Source organism: Pieris rapae, chromosome 1 (assembly GCF_905147795.1).
Source record: "Pieris rapae chromosome 1, ilPieRapa1.1, whole genome shotgun sequence".
Lineage (NCBI taxonomy): Eukaryota > Metazoa > Arthropoda > Insecta > Lepidoptera > Pieridae > Pieris > Pieris rapae.
This window is the reverse complement of record NC_059509.1, coordinates 9,254,244-9,273,172: the sequence shown is the minus strand read 5'-3', so window position 1 is coordinate 9,273,172 and position 18,929 is coordinate 9,254,244. Positions and strand designations below refer to the sequence as shown.

The following is an 18,929-nucleotide window of genomic DNA, read 5'->3' as shown; positions in this document are numbered from 1 at the left end:
GAGTGATTCATAATGACCTTAGATTCAATAAAATTGAAACATTTTCTATGTTCGAGAAAATTCAATTTTATTGAATCTTAGGTTCTTCAGGCGTGTGGCGTACTTTCGTCTCGTCTCTTTGTTATTTATATGAACTCCTTAACCTTCCGTCATTTATTCCGTTAATTTATTTCCTTTGATGCGCCGATGATGTTCAAATCTACGTTCATCTTCAAGCTGCAGCAATTGACTTGAGTAAAGGTTTTGGTCTCCAAATCAATAAAGAATCTATTAGGCCAGGTAACCTCCTCTTTCATATGATATAAACTGCTTAATAAACTCGATTATCTCTAAAATGTCTGTATTTATATTCGGACTAAGAAAGTACGACCATAGACACATCTGAGTTCTAAGTTCTTCTTTCTTTTGAGACATAATATCTGAGTTCCTTAAGCGGCTAGACTGGTTACAAATTCGTGAGCGGCGTAATGCTCACGTTTTTCATATCGAATATACCATCCTGTTTAACCTTAAAACTCCGTCAAACTCAAAAACGTTTTTATGATTTTAGAAGAGCATAGCTATATCCTACGTTTTCCCAAAAACTACATCCATGAAATCTCATCTTTTATATTTTTTTATCTTTACTCTTACTTTTTTGGCGAATCGTGTAAGAATTCTAAAGTGAGTCTATGGAATTCACTTCCGGTCCCTATCCACCTAGCTCGTTCTCTATCTTCCTTTAGTCCACATCGAATCAGTTATTTTGGTATTAAATTATGTAAAATTATCGTGATTCATGTGCCCTTTATCTTTTTCCTTTAATTTCCCTTTTTATTTAATTATTTAAAATTGTATTGTACTTGTATTACTTCAACAAAGTATAATCAAATTAACGTAGAAAATAGAATGCACTGTAACTAATTTATTTGTGCCAAATCTGTCATGAAATGTTTTGTGGACAAAGTAAAATTTTACCAACACTTAAATATGAAAGGTGAACAACGGCTTTATAACATTTATTATTTGAAAAATCATTTATGTGAGTTCGCATCTGAATACAATGGTATTAAAAGCAAAAGGTAAAACGTTGATTTTAAGAACAAAAAATGTGTCGGTTTCTTAGAAGGTTTCTGCTTGAACGTCTCTCAAGAGCTTGTTATCCAATCTAAGTGTTTTCTACTTTGAATTCTTAAAGCTTTCGTTATAAATAACATCTAGGTGCATAATATGCATATATCAAAGATTTGTCTATATTAATTTAAATGAATCGAATGAAGTGGCAATCATAAGTACGATTTATTCTAAATTGGTTTCGTTTTTGCAAAGTCAGGGCTAATAAATTTACTTTTCTTTTGTTTTATTTAGATAAAAATATGACATTAACGTATTTAATAAGTATATAATATGATAAGATATACCTTCCATGTAATGAAGGCACACAAAACTTTATATTATTCTTCAGCTAAAAAAATCCACACCAGTCTCTAAGCTCTAATACAGAAATAGCGCATTGCTCAATTTGTACAATATAATTACAAATATTTTTATTTTGTATAGTATTAAAGTTAAACTAAACGCATCTAGCGTTTAATAGTTTAACTGAAAACTATGTTATAATATTCAAAATTATATTATAAAGTAATCTGAGATAATAGGTCAAGTTAGCACTCCCAATGGATGATTTACCAAGTTTTGACCTAAATTACGATGATTATTATTATAACTTCAAACAAGTTTATCGTTTATAACAGTATATAAATTAGCTTTTATATTTACCACAAAATTTTTTATATTTCATGATGTATGAATAAGCAAATATTTTATGCTTTATCATTTTCAAACTGAAATCTTCCACATAAACTTTCTGCTTACGAATACATACGTTAATATTTCAGCTTTTAAATTATTATTAAAGTTATTCATAGTATAATCGTTATATAGTTTCTAGTTATAGTCGTTTGGCATTAGTGATACCGCGGAAAACCGTTATAAATATTTAATATTTTCAAATATTTATAACGGCTTTAAACGTTTGTTATGTATGCAGTATACTACATACAGTTACATTCATATAACGATTATGCTTTTCAATGCCACTTTTAATTTCAAACCTGTACAAACTGTTATTGCCTGTCTCATAAATAGCGGAAAACTGGAATTTTCAATTGAAAATGTTAAGCGTAGTGAGGTAAACAGCGTAAAGCGGCGGAATGTTAGCTGTGTGCTTTAAAAATAAACCGCTTATGCATTAGTAGAAAATAAATAATAGTGTTAATGCATTCTGTTATTTCAATAACCTCAATACCTATAGTAGCGAACAATAGGTTATAAAAATTTCTATTGGAATATCTTTCTTTTTTAAACCGAACATACGAATGCAACTTGGAAAAAACCCAATAATTATGGATTGAAAGCGCATCAAAAATAAAACATCACCGAAAATAAAGAATACGTATCTTGTAGGTATTCCACCAACTGCGTCGAGGAAAGGGGTGCCTATTTTTTACATATTTTTTTTTTAAGTGGATACTTAAATAGCCATTATTTTTTCTCATGCATGAATAACATAGTTATATTTTGTGGTAACAGATATAAAATATTTATGTAAAGAATGAAAAACTTTACAGTTGCGTTTTTTGTGTTAACTTATCTTTATAACACGTAACTCATTTATATCAAAATTCAATTTATTAACCAACAATTCAACAAAATATTTAAACATAATCGATGTTAACATCCCTGGTTGTGGTTGCTGTTAATATATATCTAAATATAGAAAACTGGTACGGCCCGTTATTGCATCCTAACTGACAGAAATATTACCATTTTGCCAAATTGTATTTGAAGAGAGTATTTACTATGTGATTATTTCGAAATTATCACGAGTTTGGTACCTTACTTTTCCTACTAAAAAATTATTTATATTTTGCATCTTACGTGAAAGTGCGTTTTTGTCGAAAGTATAAATGATAGTTAAACCTCAACTAATCCTACGAGGAATAGTTCATAAAATGGTAACGTGACAGTAATATTTAAAAAATAAAACATGTGGCACTCGGGGACTGCCCCGGTAAAGCTATTGCATAGCATTTTTATCGACTTATGCAATTGTAATTATTTTTTATTTTTTATTAACGCAGTATATTTTTGATTGATATTAATTCAATCTACCACTCCACCAGACTCAGAATAACTGTCTCACTGTAACGCGTACGGGCTGCACCGGCCGCGGTTACGCTACGTCACCGATCTCGTCAGAGAGACTTAAATACGCAGTATGCATTCTGTCCCACTCTAACGGGTATTGGCCACATCTATATTACGTCATCGTGTGTTAGGTTATTTTCGTTACGGAATTTCTTGATTCGGTCGCCACGCTCAGAGTCCTCGATAAAATCTATGCAATAGCTTAAAAATTGGACTATGGTAACGCGTGCGGCAAATTATCAATTTATAATACCACTCAAAAGTATTTGGCCACCTAATAAAATACATTTAAAAAAAGGCCCGATCGTTTTCGCACCTTTCTATCCAGCTGATCCCACAATAATTCAACAGAGTTTAAGCAAGGGGACTGAGGGCCAACTCATGAGTTTCAACACCTGTTGTTGTTCTTTTCGTTTTAAAAAGTCCTCGCATAGTGTTGACGTGTGCTTCGGATCATTATTCTGTTTAATATAAATCCCGGACCAATCGAAACCTACTTAGCTCACAAAGCACTGCACTATCCTTCAATATCTGTTTGTATCCTTCTTTTTTAAGATTCCTTGTATTCGCAAAAGATCTCCAACGGCGGATCCACCAAAGCAGCCTCAAACCATCACAGAGCCTCCTCATTGTTTAACTGAAACATATGAGATCGTAAGAAAATTAAATTAGTTTAAGAGGTGTAGCGTTGTTCATAAATACATAGGCCTCATTAATATGTATAGTGAGTACTCAGACGGAGAAATATTACCAGTGACAGCACTCACAGCGTGATACGGATAAAGATTCTTTGAATTAACAACTGGCAATATAATTAATATTTTTACATTATTGTCGTTTCTAGAAGTATTAGACGTCATCGATATGGCTCTTATAAAATGGTTATATATCAAGAAATGCCATTATGTTTAATTGACAAAAAAAGGTCCTCGTATTAATATAATTTGTTTATAGGCTTCGGTACATTTCGGTGATTAAATTTTGGCTTAAATCCGTTGAAATTAAAATATATAAAGGTTTCTTAAGGCACCAATGTTTCTATTGTATGATTCATAATTGATATTTATAACGAAGTGAGCCTAAAGGTAAAAAATAATTTTGCTTACTAAATTTTTTCTAGTATTTTAATCGCCTATTAAAAGTTCTCATAATCGATGTAAATGTAGCCTCAAAGAATATTTAAACTGGTTAATGTTTTTTAGACTATTTTGCGAGAATTGAAATGAAAAAAAAATTCAAAACGCATTCAAGAAGCTCCAAACAGAGATATCTGTTCTGTTAAATTACATTCATAAACATAGTAAGTATAGCAAATAGCAGCGTCTCAGGAAGACTTAATTGAGTCTTTTTAAATTATTCTCGAATCTCGCAAATATATATTTCCATATTTTCATTGATCTAACCGCTTTAATCTGTTGTGTGTTTGTTTAGTTTGCATTGTTTCAAAAGGAAATAATTCAAGCTTCTTTTTTATCTTTCACTGGCTTTAACGCCCAAACCCAATAACCTATCTCAATCCATTTTTGGCTCTCTGAGATAGACATCTTAATCCAAATGTTGTAAAACGTGTGCCGATAACCAATCGAAGGATTGTAATAGCCATTTGTCGATACAAGCTATCCATGGTAGGTCGGATCAATATCTGTGGATAGATAGACCTTTGTTTGAAAATGACATTTCAACAGTTCCAATATCCTATCTTAATTTTTTAACAATTTGTTTGACGAGTGAAACAATGTGCATAGGGGTACGCCGAGTTGTAGCTGCAGTGGCGTTAATTTTTTCAGTTATATATAACTGAAAAAATAAAAATGAGTGAAATAATATATATATTATTTCACTCATTTTTTTTACTTTATTTGGTTTACATTGATTAAGTGAGTATAAACTATGAATATAAACTCGGTAAAATGGAACGACAAAGAGGGAAGAGATTGTTTTCTATCTGAGATTGTGGATACGTTATTTGATTCGAGCGTAAAAGATTTTTCTCTGACATACTGTCATTGTAATTCTCTCTTAATCGGTCTGTTCAGCTTTCACTTGCCGAGATAACGCTAAGCCGACATAATATTAGTTATATTTTCACGTTTATAAAAATCTGATACGACGAACAACGAACAAACAATAAATACAATTTTATTCAGAAATTCTTACAACTTGAATTACTTTGTTTCAAAATAGATGGAGCCCTGAATTAAAGGTCTCATTAATAAAATCACCTAAATTTCCTCGACGGTCTAACATTCGCGAACTTTTAATTTATCTGGAGTAGATAATACTTGGTTTCTTTTAGTTTTTTTAATTTATCTGTAATATTTTGTACAAGTTAGTATAGTATTGTAGGTTGGAAATGCCACTTTTCTAATAAAAATGCTTTTACATGTTAAATTACATAGCCTTTATGCTATTCAATCAAAGAGTACAACACTTTCAGTCCCCACAAACGAGCTTATTTACTTAACGCAGATTATTTATTAATCTTGTTATACGCAACGAAACCTTATTTTAAATTATGGGAAGAAAAAAAGCTATTAATTTTTCACAAACTCGGTTTAGTGATTGACGGTCACTTGTAGTTCAAAGGTATTGTGTTCCTTTTAGAGTAAAAAAAATCGGGCACTTATAAACATGCCGTGCTAAAGTACTATATAATATATCCAGATACAACATCAAGTCCCTGATAGCCAAAAATGTATTATAATTGTCAAATTATTGTCCCATTCCGGGGTGACCTAAATGTCTCGCTGTGTTGTCACGTTGTTGCCTCATTATGCACAAACATTGCCCCGCAATCATTGTCTGACTACATTAAAAGATTTTGTGTCAACACTGAATATTGTTAACAAATAGGTTGAGAGATATTTTTTCAATTTAATTCTACTCATTCTTTCTAAGTAAGCTAAGCTCGATTCACTATGAGAAGTGACTATAATTCACTAAGACCTTTTTTATGGTGAAGTAATGTGTGTCCAAAGATCACTTTGCACAATAAAACTTATAAAAATTGTTGCACTGTTAAATACTTTTTTTGAATTAAGTACCTAAAAACCCGAAACGTATGATTAGAATAGTAGTTTGTTTTGTACAAAAATCTAGAAACTTATTATAACTATACGTTGTATATTATATTGAGCATAATTATGTTTCAAGTATTTATATATATACTAGCGGATCCGACAGACGTTGTCCTGTCTACACGTCTTTAATTTCAAAATTTCAATTTTTAATAAGCAATTTTGATGAAAATTATTATTCAAATGTTATGACAATATCTAACGATCCAGCACATGGTCACACACGATATAACACAATGATAACAAAACTTTTTTTAAATTTCGGGACAGACTAATATTAAAATTCGAATATTATTTAAAATTTGACACTGCGATGGTAGCGCCGTCTGTCGGATCCAATGTAAAACATTCCAAAATAAACAACAACTAATAAATTGAAAATTAATTAAAAAAACATTGTCTAGCGGACAAAATTGTGAATCTAAACCATTCCCAGATCCCCTTGAACACACACAAAAAATTTCGTCTAAATCGGTCCAGTCGTTTAGGAGGAGTTCAGTCACATACACACGCACACAAGAAATATATATATTAAGATTATTTTCTCTAGGTAAAGATAACATAGATCTCCTGTATCAGTAAATAAGTAGGCTGTTATACCGTAGTAACGTATTGCCTTTTCTATTGCTTAAAACCTCACACAGCATCAATATATTTAGAAAAGTCCGATTCGACAGCCATCTTGATGAAAAATCTAAAAGGCTTTCAAAAAAATCTCGGTGTTAAGGCTTAGCAGTATTTCACAGGAGGTAGGCATACTTAGGTTCTATTACGTCCTTACTTGCAGTACTGTTTGATTGCCCCCACGTAATGTTTAATAAATTAGGGGAAACTTATAAAAAATACAAATTATAAGCATAGTCGGAGAGCTGAAAGTTCAAGACAATTGGAACCATAATGTAGTATATCCCTTTCCATAATATTATAATTGTATATATTTAAGAAAAAAGGAGAAAGATAAGAAGACATAGGTAGACAACACAATATCACTTATTTACAATTAGCTGTACACTAATGTACTCTACCTTAATTTTAAAAGCTTTTGCCTAAAAAAACAATTGCTACATCCGTTTGTAAAAGTATATATCTTTACTAAATTATAAAATAAATGGTCAAGGTAATCTTAGGTTTTTATTACCTTAAACTTAATAAATAGATAGGTCGTTAATAATCTTCTTAATGACGCCATACCCTGTTTGTGACAAATGAATATTTACATAATAAATAAATGAATAAAAAAATAAATAAATAAATAAATAATTAAAAAAAATATATTTTATTATAATACTCGGTCGTGTCAGTATTATTTTTTCAGGTGTTATTTTGTTTCATCTGTTAAATTGTATTGACGCTGTTATGGAAAGAGGTACGAAGGTAGAACCTATTGGTAATTTATTCAATACGAAGATTCTTTTATTATAATTAGCGTAAATCTAGAATAATAGCAACATTAAGAGTTGCATTTATATATAAAAAAGATAAATTGTTTAAAGCTCAAATTAAACACGTATACTAAACGTTATATTATATTGTATTTATAAAAAAACTTAAATGATGCCAAATTAATTGTAATAAGTATACAAACATATCATACTATTTAAAAAAAAGTAGATTTTGTATATATTTTAAAAATTATTATTATTATTGTCATACAATATATGACTAGTAAATATTATATATTTATATATGTATGTATATTGTAAACACTTCATTATCCGTATATTCATTATCTAAGTATTATTGTGATTAGAATCAATATAAATTTTTTATTTAGTTATGATTTCAATCTGACAATTAAACATAAATGCGACATAAGAACTGCAAAATGTTTGTGATCTATTTAATGAAGACACAAGAAAGACAAGCAAATAATTTAAATTCAATACTAAGTAAATAATTTCTACTTAATTAGAAGACTAGATATTAATCAGCTCATTAAATTCCACAACCTATTGTAAATGCAATTAACAATAATTGCAAATGCCTCTAGGCTGAGTGATGCCGGTCCAAAGATGATCCGGTCGCAGTCAAGCCATGGGCCTACCTAAAGCCGGAACCAGGTCACGCGATCGCTACGAATGAGGGAGATTGTATGATATATATCGTCTATTGTATACCACTGATATTGATACAGCACCGCAGTCGGCCGGCTAAACCGATTTAGTCGACTCACTGCCGATCTCTGGCTTTATTGCGGATATTTTTCAAAAGTTTACTATCATCTTTATGTGAAACTGAATTTTCATTCATATTGGTAACTTAAAAAAGATATTTTAATAAAAAATGGCTGTTCCAAACAAAGATTTACTACCCCACTATTATTTATTCAAATATAACAAATAAATATACAGTACATATTTACATTTTTCCTGACCTACATATAAATAATAAAACTATTAAAAAGAAAAGATTTTTTTACATTTGATAAATAATTGTATTAATTGCTTACATTTTTCGTACCAATGCTTTACCAAATCGACTAAAATGCTTTTATTTTAATTAAAACTGCTTTTTATCATCCATAATTTAAATTCCAGATTTAATGATTACCAGGTATTTTGAATTGAATATTTTGAAGAAATATTTTGTATTGAGAATCTAATAAATAATATTTAGTATTAGTTATATAATCTTATTTTATACAAACATTGAAACCACACTATACTTTTATTGTTTGAAACCTCATTCAGACAGTATAATCGCCCACAAAAGACTGCACTTAGCTTATTGGATCTTTCGCTCTCTCTGAACCTTCAGATAACTTATTTCCGAGAAGCGTGCCCAAGTTATTATAATTAAAAACACGCTTATTTAATAAGGATAAATCACTACATATTATAAAACAAAGTCGCTTTCTCTGTCCCTATGTCCCTTTGTATGCTTAAATATTTGAAACTACGCATCGGATTTTGATGCGGTTGGATGGATGTTTTTTTTAATAGATACAGTGATTCAAGAGGAAGGTTTATGTGTATAATAAAATCCATTAAATAGTGGAAAAGTACTGTTATTTTTGAGGTTTCTAATGTGATGTCGTAAATAATTACATTTTTTCCGCTTATATTGCAAACGCAGGCTGAACCCTACGAGTTTTATCAAAATAATGCACTAAGTATTGTACATATGGAAAAGGTCTACAGAAAAGTCCGTGATGATATATGTCTATCTCTTATGGATAACCCACATTTTATATACAACGTTCACAGATTTTCTGTAGTGTATTTAGTATCAGCATTGCATCCGTGCGAAGCCGGGGCGGGTCGCTAGTATCTAATAAAGAAATAGTAGTTACCTTGTTCGCTATTTTCACATATTTAAGTATTTTATGACTGTGTTAAAAAAATCCAAGTAATAAGATTATCATATAACTTATATCGATGGCAAGTTGGCAGGTTCTCAAGAAATTATCTTGAGATGCTCGAAGCACTCAGAGGGGTCAAAATTAAATTGGAGCAACCAATAGAACTCAAGTTGTACTTTATCTGGATTTTCGTTTAATAATATAAAACATAGCTGATATGTTTTATTATTTCGTTGTGTTTTGATTGTTCATGGAAGACAGACTTCGTCACGCTCAGTGTGTCCATAAACTCACTTGATTAGTCCAATTTATTACAAATAAATTATTTACACATACTGTATTTTAATAGATGAATAAAATTGGCTTAAGTTTTTGGGAGTACTCATTTAAATCTCATTTAATGTTAATGATATTAACACTAACGACATGTTAAAACCGGGCAATGAAAATTCTCTATAAATAATTATTCAAACAGAAACAGGGCATTTCAAATATTATAAAATGTTTGACCTCTACGGGGATTATTTTTAGTTACGTATGGTAGCATATAGATTCTCGTGAAAAACAGGATTTTAATGTCATAAAAGCATATAATCTGCGTTGGAAAGCAATTTTAAATTACATTGGTGAGTGTGTCAAGCCAAGATATATTGCCTCTCGTGCTAGAAGAAGAAAGCTGATAAATTGTCCGTCCCGCTTGTGTATTTGCCGTGCGGTTGTCCAGTTCTTGTGGATGTTTCTTTAAGAAATGAATTGTGTATATTAGTTTTCTTAAACGTTATACTTTGTGTGTTGCAATGAAAAATATAATCGTTGCAAAAAAATTTTTACTTGTACCGTAGACCGCTGAGCATTTTATAAAATATCTTTGCCCTAGTTATGCAACCAAACATTAGTTATGACAGTGACAGATATTAGTTACTATATAGAAGCACAAACCAAATGTTTATATTAACATGTTTAACTTGTAGCGAATAAATTAAAAAAAAGTAATAAAATACAAGGGGTATTTTATGCTCATAATAGATTCATACATTGCAATATAGTCAAAATCTGTTATAACGTCATCGAAGGGTTGTAAAAGCCTATAGTCGTAACAGCCGATGACGTTGATATTAAATATCTTATACAATAGGATTCAGTCTTTCAGCATTCATTGATTTTGGTCAATATAATCGGTATGTTGTTCTTAACGATATCGTCGTAAACGGTTTTGACCGTATAACATTCTCATTGCTTTATAGGAAACAGATGTATCTCTTGAATTAAGTTACAGTTTTTTGTTTGTCCAGTGATGCAACCTCACTACCACTAATATTATGTTACAAACCCTTGTTTTACACGATTGAAGACAGTTGACACATAGCTTCAAACAAAGAGTTTCATTTATTCACCCATAACATACCTCCAACAATCACCACAGAAATTAATTTAATTCTAATCTTTTTTTCACTGATATATTTGGCAAAAGTTGTTATAATATTAAACATTAGTATCTTTTTTTATAATATTAAACATATATATTGTGTATCTTCCCTAATGGATGCAGTAAATAAAATGATGGTCGTATTCCTAAATGTCTATATTTATGTATCCTATTGTGTCCTCACAATGTTATAACAAAAAACAACATTAAACTTACGAAGAAAATCCGAAATATTTATTGACCGAATTTAAAAAAAAACTTTAATTTGACATGACTTTTTCCAGGTATAATGCAAAGCTGACAGCCCTGGCTCTTCCATCGGTCATCTTCGAACCCAAGTTCCGCGGCGCCGTTAGAAACCTGGTCTACTCGGATATTCCTGGTCAGCCGCCTAGAAGACAGGAACTACGACATTCCAGAGACTTAAAAGTAATAACTTATTTTTTAATTAGATTCACGACAGTCACGTTATATCTAAAATTCATTGATATAAATTTGTAACATTTCTCATTTGCTGCCGTTGAGGCGTCTATTCCATTTATAGATATGTCAGATATCGTCCTATGGAAGCGAGATATATAAAACAAATTTAATTAATAAAACACTTCGAGTTACTGATAATTTCATTCCTTTTAGCTGGAAATCAAGGTAAAACGTCTTTGAAAGTTTCATTTAGTGTTAGGTTTAAATTGATGTATTATTTGCTCGATAATCTGGTCTGACCTCTTAAATTTAGCTGACATATTCCAATTCGACGATTTTGTCTTATTGTTTGTTCAAGGTTTTGTTTTCTTTATCTTTCGTCTTTCTCTTTGAAAAAATTGAACTTGACCATCCAAAAAATGCATACACTTTGCATTTTTTGGTTCTATGTTCTTCCATGTTTATAAAACACAAATCTTCTAACTTAACTATTATTTTCTTGGTTTTATTTTAACCAAAGCTTAAATCAAACACATTTTTTTCAGACAGACGGGTATTCTACCTTATAATTGGTCGCTTCTAGTCAGGATTTATAGATTTGTAACACTCTGTGCTTTCGCGTGTTAGCCCTGCAACAATTTTTACATTGTGTGACATTCGTAATTGTTAGGATGTCTCAGCTGTTACTTGTAACCTCACCCATCAGCGCGTTGGAGGTATCTGTGAGAATATTAATTTCAGTTGCCTCTAACATTTCAAAGAATCTATCTGCCTTGTGGGTATGCGAAGAATGTTCTGACCAGCCGTGAAACAAGTACTGACTATACACGTCACGCAGCGGCAATATCGACGTCGACCGACACATAGAACACTAAAATTTTACACACACAGTAGAACACAATAGAATTTGGTTTAAAATTTGCGATTTTTGAAAGACATTTGTGAAACTTTTACGAGACTTGTTAGGGCTCATAAAACTCATTGAAAGTGATTTTTTTTTTGTAGCACAGACCCTTAAATTTTTTTTTGGAGGACAATGTTTTAAAATTTAATGAAAGGCCATGATATTTATTGCAATTTGAAAGGTATATATAGAATATATTGTTTTGTGTTTAAGATAAAACGATGAAACGTTCTGGTCTTAAAATAATGCTTTTGTTGCTAAGCCGAGTATCCTTTTTCGTGAAAGTAATCTGTGAATAGCGTAAAGATACTTACGATACATTATGAAAATTGCAATGAAGCTTAAAGTAAAAAAATATATTAACGTTCATAACGCACTCGTTACCGCTTGAATGTTTCGCAAAGGGGCTTACAAAAAGAAGTTGAAGTCTCAGTTTCTTTCTGATTTATTCGTGAGACGTGTGACAATTATAGGGAAGATTTAATCTGATGTTTTGTACTTATCTTCATATTCCGAAATTAATTATGGCGTACCTTGCTTATAATCTTCTTCTCCTTAATTCTTTTCATCAAAACATGTAACACAGCGTACATTTTAATGTAATTAAATATGTTTACACAACAATACAAAATAATTTACTGTCATATAGAGTTGTTAAAACGGTGAGATATGTTATGTGACAAATACTTTTACTGTAATAAATCTGTAGTTTCTAGCTACAGCTCACAGCTTAATAATAATACACTTTAATATCGATTTACAGAATTATTTCCGGATGACCGTTTATTTCAATTTAAATCAAATGTACCGAAATACGATTTGAAACAGATCACTATGCCGAGTTCTATAAATGGTGCACATTTAAGTTTAATATTTTAAGCAATTCGGAGCAGTCAATATGAATGTACCATTAACAACTTAGTTATAACCATTATTTTGTTTTACGTCTAGGCAATACACTACACTAGTATTTATTAAATTACGAATGAAACAAATCTAAAAATTATTAAAGCTAGCTTGCAAGCTATCAAAAAAGGCAATGTGAGACATAATTGATTAATGAACATGTTTTTGCCATCGGGCAACTCCAGTGATATTAAATTTTTAACGAGTTCTGAGTGACAAGCCTTTAACATAAAGCGTCTGTACAAAAGCTTTTACATGTGACACTTCAAGACATTGGAAAGAGCTTTAATGAGGTTTCGACGTAAGCCTTTTAAAAAAATACTCGGGTAGGAGATCATAAAAGATAAATGCGTATCTAAACGAGAAAAAGGTGCTTTTATTAACTATTCCTTAGTTGATTAGAATTCGATTTGTTGCCATTAAATCACAGCTCTCATGTCCGTAGTCATAATAACAACACGGGTTATAAAAAAATAATTTTTCATAATTATTTTATTACCCTTTTCTTATTATTGGGAAATCAAATTACAAACCTCTGGCCCGGGGCAAGTTTTAAAAGTGACGCGGGATATTTTATTGCCATAAGCTAACCTTTATTTTCCCTATGAGCTTATCATTAGATTTTATTATCTGATTTAGCTTAGCTTATAGTGATATTTAGGTTAAGTTTAAGCATTCATTGAAGTTAAATGTCAAGGAAATAGTTATCAGTATTTCTAGAAAAGAAGCCTTTTTCTCCTCGCCTTTTTTTAAATTAATCTAGTAAAGAAGCATAGTATTCTCCTATCACGGAAACACCACGGTCCTTATAATCGATCCAAAGGTTGCCTTTTATGTCCCAAAATATTGTCGCCATGATCTATCCACCCGATTGAGACACCTCGTACTTCTTAGGAGGGGGTGTGCCTTTTTTAATGCCACTGCATCGACTCTTACTTCGACTCAGGTTCATAATAGTGAATCCAAGTTTTACAACGGTAGCAATTCTGCCCATAACTTCCTCCCTTTGTTCTCCACAGCGGTCCAAAAACTCACGGTTTTTGATGCGCAGAAAGCCGTCTCGGTACCCATTTAGTCATGCCAAGATGTTTATGTAGGATGTTCAAAATGATTGTTTCTCCAACTCCAATACCAGTTTTTCAACTTTATCGTCACTATTTAAATTAAACACTCTTTTATCTTTGAATTCTTAAAATTTAGTGGTTGGAAAGATTAGTTGTTCAGTTAAATTTGTTTAATTGGTCCATTTTAGTTGTAACAAATAAGCAAGATTTTCCAACGGTATTGTGGTATTTATAGACATAGACATAGACACATCATTTAGATATTTATTACGTAAATTTAAATCTCTGAAATGAACTAAAGTTCTAATTTCTTAACTCGCATAAAACGCACAACATAATTATTGACGTTTAGGATTAACTAAAGTGTGAATTCCAAATGGTTTTAAACCATTCCATTATGTTCTGTTAAGATTATCTACTGAATACTAACCAACTTGCCAAATGGGTCGAAAGGCTTCACGAATAAAAACATTTTAGGACACGTACTATTTCATAAGTGTGTCACTGGAATGTGTCATTGTATTGAAGACTGTTTATTTTGATTATAGTGTCTAGTCAGACTGTCTTAGATCGATTCTGTTTATCTTTGAAAAATTTCCTACGAATAATAATTTCGATATATTGGATAAGTTTTGGGTAAATTTTACTTGTACCTGTCTTATTTATACTTCAATTGCTTATGATTATTTTGCAGACCAAATATGTGGCACCTGCTGAGATTTTGGCAAGCTCCTAAATGGGTACATTGTCACATGAAATGTCTAAACAGTTTTTCATATATAAACTAATAATGAAGTACCGTAGTGTCGTCAATAAAGCGTAGTACCATCCTACACAACGTCTACGGAATTGTAGCAAACTGAAGTGTAGGCTTTCTACAAAGGGATTTTAAAGCGTAGGCTTAGCGTGGGTTTTCAAATATTCCAATGAAAATATATTATTTTTTTAATATTCCAACTCTACAAAAATATAACCTTCCTGTCTATTTATCCGACGATTTCATTATTAGCTTAAGATTTCGTGAAACTAATTTTGTATTTTAGTTTCGAATAATCGTCATAGGATTTCGAGTGGGGCGTCAAATAGTTAAACGGATCACGCTATGCAGTAAAATTCGTGCCCTAACATTATTAAGATCTAGTGAACGTGTTATTCAGGCCTTGTGCTATTGAATAATATTAAAATTCATTGACATTTGTTAATATATTCAATATATATTTACCTACTTTTGCCTACTCACGTTGCGAAAAATAATTTTATAGAATCTATTTTGATAAGATATTTTTGTTACAGTCGTCAAGAATAAATGCTAGCGGTGATGCCTGTGAACGAAGAGATCCATGTCAACATGGAGGGGTTTGCATTAGCACTGATGATGGACCAATTTGCGAGTGTCGTGATGGGGACTACGAAGGGGCCTTTTGTGAGCGAGGTACAAAGACAGACTTTAGCTATATAATATAGTCATGAAAAATATATATATATATAGACTGGTAGTTATCGTATATAGTAAAAAATACAACTCAATAATAAAGCAAGGTTGCGGGGTTTCATACCATTAAAAAACGATTAAATTAATAATAAAATAATCGTTTTATGAAAAAATGTAGACTTATTGTTATCGTTCTGTTTTAATCAAGGATATAATTTAAGTCAAAAGTTAAAAAAAAATTTAACGTTATTGAAAGTATTAGTTTAAAATAAGTATTTAAATGTGTATATACTATAATGTAAAAAAAACCTTTGTGAGATAATAATATTCTTATTATCAATTCAGGTTCAGATACAAAAGCTCTAATTAAAGTCGCCTATTGACATTAAATGATATTACTTATTATATAACAAAATCTGAAATCCTAGGATTTAGTTAGACATAATAAGTAAATGACCAGAATGACAATGAGACCAGAAGTAATGACAAACAATATGTCCCCACTGTTTTAGAAAAATCCAAAAATTAATAGAGCTATTTATTACATTGCATACGGATAAGGACAAAACAATAAACACTTTTCTTTTGGAAGCACACGTATACAAAGTTTTATTTTTATTTCTTAGTTTTTCATAACTTTCGCTGCTGTTTTAAATTTCATGCAAGTAGCAAGTTGAAATGGTGCTTGCTTGAAGTCAAGAAAAAACCATTGATTAAATCAACAAAGGAAGATAAATCTGTGATTTAATGTATTCGCGTTTTGAGCCTGCTACAACATTCATATGACTCTTATATTGTGGTTGTCATGATTTATTAAATATCACAAAGTTAATTATACGGCTAAATGTAGGTAATTTTGCCTGCCAGCTCACAAGAATTTCACATGAACATTTTACAAAGTAATTTCGACCTGCCAATGTTGGCACTATTTTACTAGATATTTTAAAATGTGCATTTATTATTTTGCTTAAATTCTAAACTCCCCAATTGGTTCGTTAAAAACTATAAAAATTGTACTCTTAAAAATATTTACTTATTATATTTAAAAGAGTGATTTTTAAAAATATTTATCCCCCTACATTATACACGATAATTTATACCGAGAGTATAAAAAAAATTCATTTAAAGAAAGATTCACTTGCATTGTTGGACCTAAAGACGTAATGGTAAAAATCCACGCTACGATTTAGTATCGTACACTTAAAAGTGGAAACCTTTTAACTACATTTTCATTTTGAGTTTTCAAATGAAGTTTTCTATTCTTTTAAACAAATCGTTAAACCAAAGTTGATAAGGGATGAGTAACTATTGTAATTAACGATTTCGGCTTCACTCGCGATAAATTCATACCATCAAGTATAAAGTTAACTGTAGGTTTTAAAGCAAACAGTACATTCCCTGTAGTACATATACAAAGTACAGGTAATTATCGTTGGAAAAAATGTTAACCCCTAAAGGTCGAGGTCACGAATAGGGTTGTTGTAAATGTTGCTTGTCGAGCCCATTCGGATGGAAATAACTGATAGCTAACATAAGTATAGAAAAGCCGTCTAAATATGTACAATCACCGACCCAAGGCACAGAAGAAAATGTTCGTAAATTTTAATAATTTACGTACAATACAATAAGTACTTTACAAAACGTTTCTTTCCTTTTGTTTTGTCTAAAATTATTGTTAGATTTCAGTTGTTTGAAATAAACTGAATTTTTTAATTGAATTATGAATCGTTGCATTATAAAAACAAAATTCAAAAATAATGAAAAGTACCAGAAATAGCTAGAAATTTTCCAAGTATTCATTCTAACCTTGGTATTTTGCATTCTGCGAAATATTCATTACTTTCCGAGTTTTCCGTACATTCAATATTTGCTTTAATGTATAAAGAATTTATATTGACACTTCCAATAGGTTAACTACGTTATTGTAAGCCTGGTTTATAAATTACTGAGTATGGTAAGTAACTTTAAATTCAAATAAAAATTAAAAACAACTAGAAAAATAAAGATACCATTTTAAGTCAAATTGAATTTTTCAATGTCTTGCTTGGAATTCCAAGATTGATTAGATTGATCGATAAGAGAAAGGACAGATCTGATTAACTTAAGCTAACATTTTTCTCTGATTGTACACTATTTGACTACTACTTTACTGCGTGTCTTTCCAAAATAGTTTTTCATGTTAAAAGTTTGACGTTGAAAGACAAGTCTATAAAAATACGAAAATAATTATAAAATTTATTAAGTTTCGTGAAATTGTAACCATTACGTATATAAAGCTCAAGTACTGTCCGCCATTTCGATCGGAATCGATTCAGTTTTATTTGAAGGCAATCTAGGCTTCGCCGTGCTTTGCATACTACGAGTAGTTAGGATTATCGAGCTTTTTCCACCAAAATGTCGAATTTTACTGCATTGGCATACGTGTGTATTCAATTGTTACTTTACTGAGGTCAAATATAAATAAAAAATAATTATATTTTAATGAGAATGTAACTATTGAGCTTGTTGTGTGTAATGAAGAATTAGGAACAATTCAAAATAATAAATGTAATTAAATATACCACTACTAAAATTATTAGTTCAAGTTGCTGGTATACAAATACGAGTAGTAGTGTAAATAAATATTTTTTTGAACAAATAAAACTAAAGAACCATCTTGTGTGTTTATTTTAAAGGAATTATTTTCTCGGTACTTTTTATATATAACTAATGACTTATATATGAAAACTGGGCCAAACTTAATATAAATAAGGTTATAATTACGTAGTTTTTAAATAAAATTAAGCATTTTTGTTAGAGGAACAAGCTTTCAAAATAAATCTTGACATTCATAACGAAGCGACTGCAGGACAAGTATCCGGGCGTCATGTTCGCGCTATTTCCTGCGACGCCATTACGCGGCCTCGCGGAAACTGCCGGAGTCAAATGATTGGAAGCAAGCGGAAATTTGAATTTCACTCGATGCCTCCATGTTATACGTTTTTCAAGGGAACTAAAATTGGTTACTCCCAAAAAATCGAAGTTTATTTAAATGTATTATTATAAAATAGAAAGAGAGTAGAAAATTCCAGTGTCATATTCTCCTAATTTCATTTGTAGAAAGGGTTTTATAAAGTAAAAAACAATGCGTGTGATTGATTGATCAACTGACATTCGATTTTCCTACTAATAATAGGGCTTTGAATCCTAGCTTGTGGAAACGTGAGA

General features: G+C 30.7%; 1 protein-coding gene across 2 annotated transcripts in view; it reads left to right on the top strand.

Annotated features, from left to right (window-relative positions):
- Window positions 1-18,929, top strand: part of LOC111000871 (neurexin-1) — a 58,645-nt gene that overhangs the window by 15,366 nt on the left and 24,350 nt on the right. For both annotated transcript variants that reach the window (XM_022270472.2, XM_022270470.2), the window contains exons 4-5: window positions 11,278-11,422; window positions 15,584-15,722. In XM_022270472.2, coding sequence (XP_022126164.2) covers window positions 11,278-11,422; window positions 15,584-15,722 — 284 coding nt within the window. The remainder of the gene's footprint in view (window positions 1-11,277; window positions 11,423-15,583; window positions 15,723-18,929) is intronic.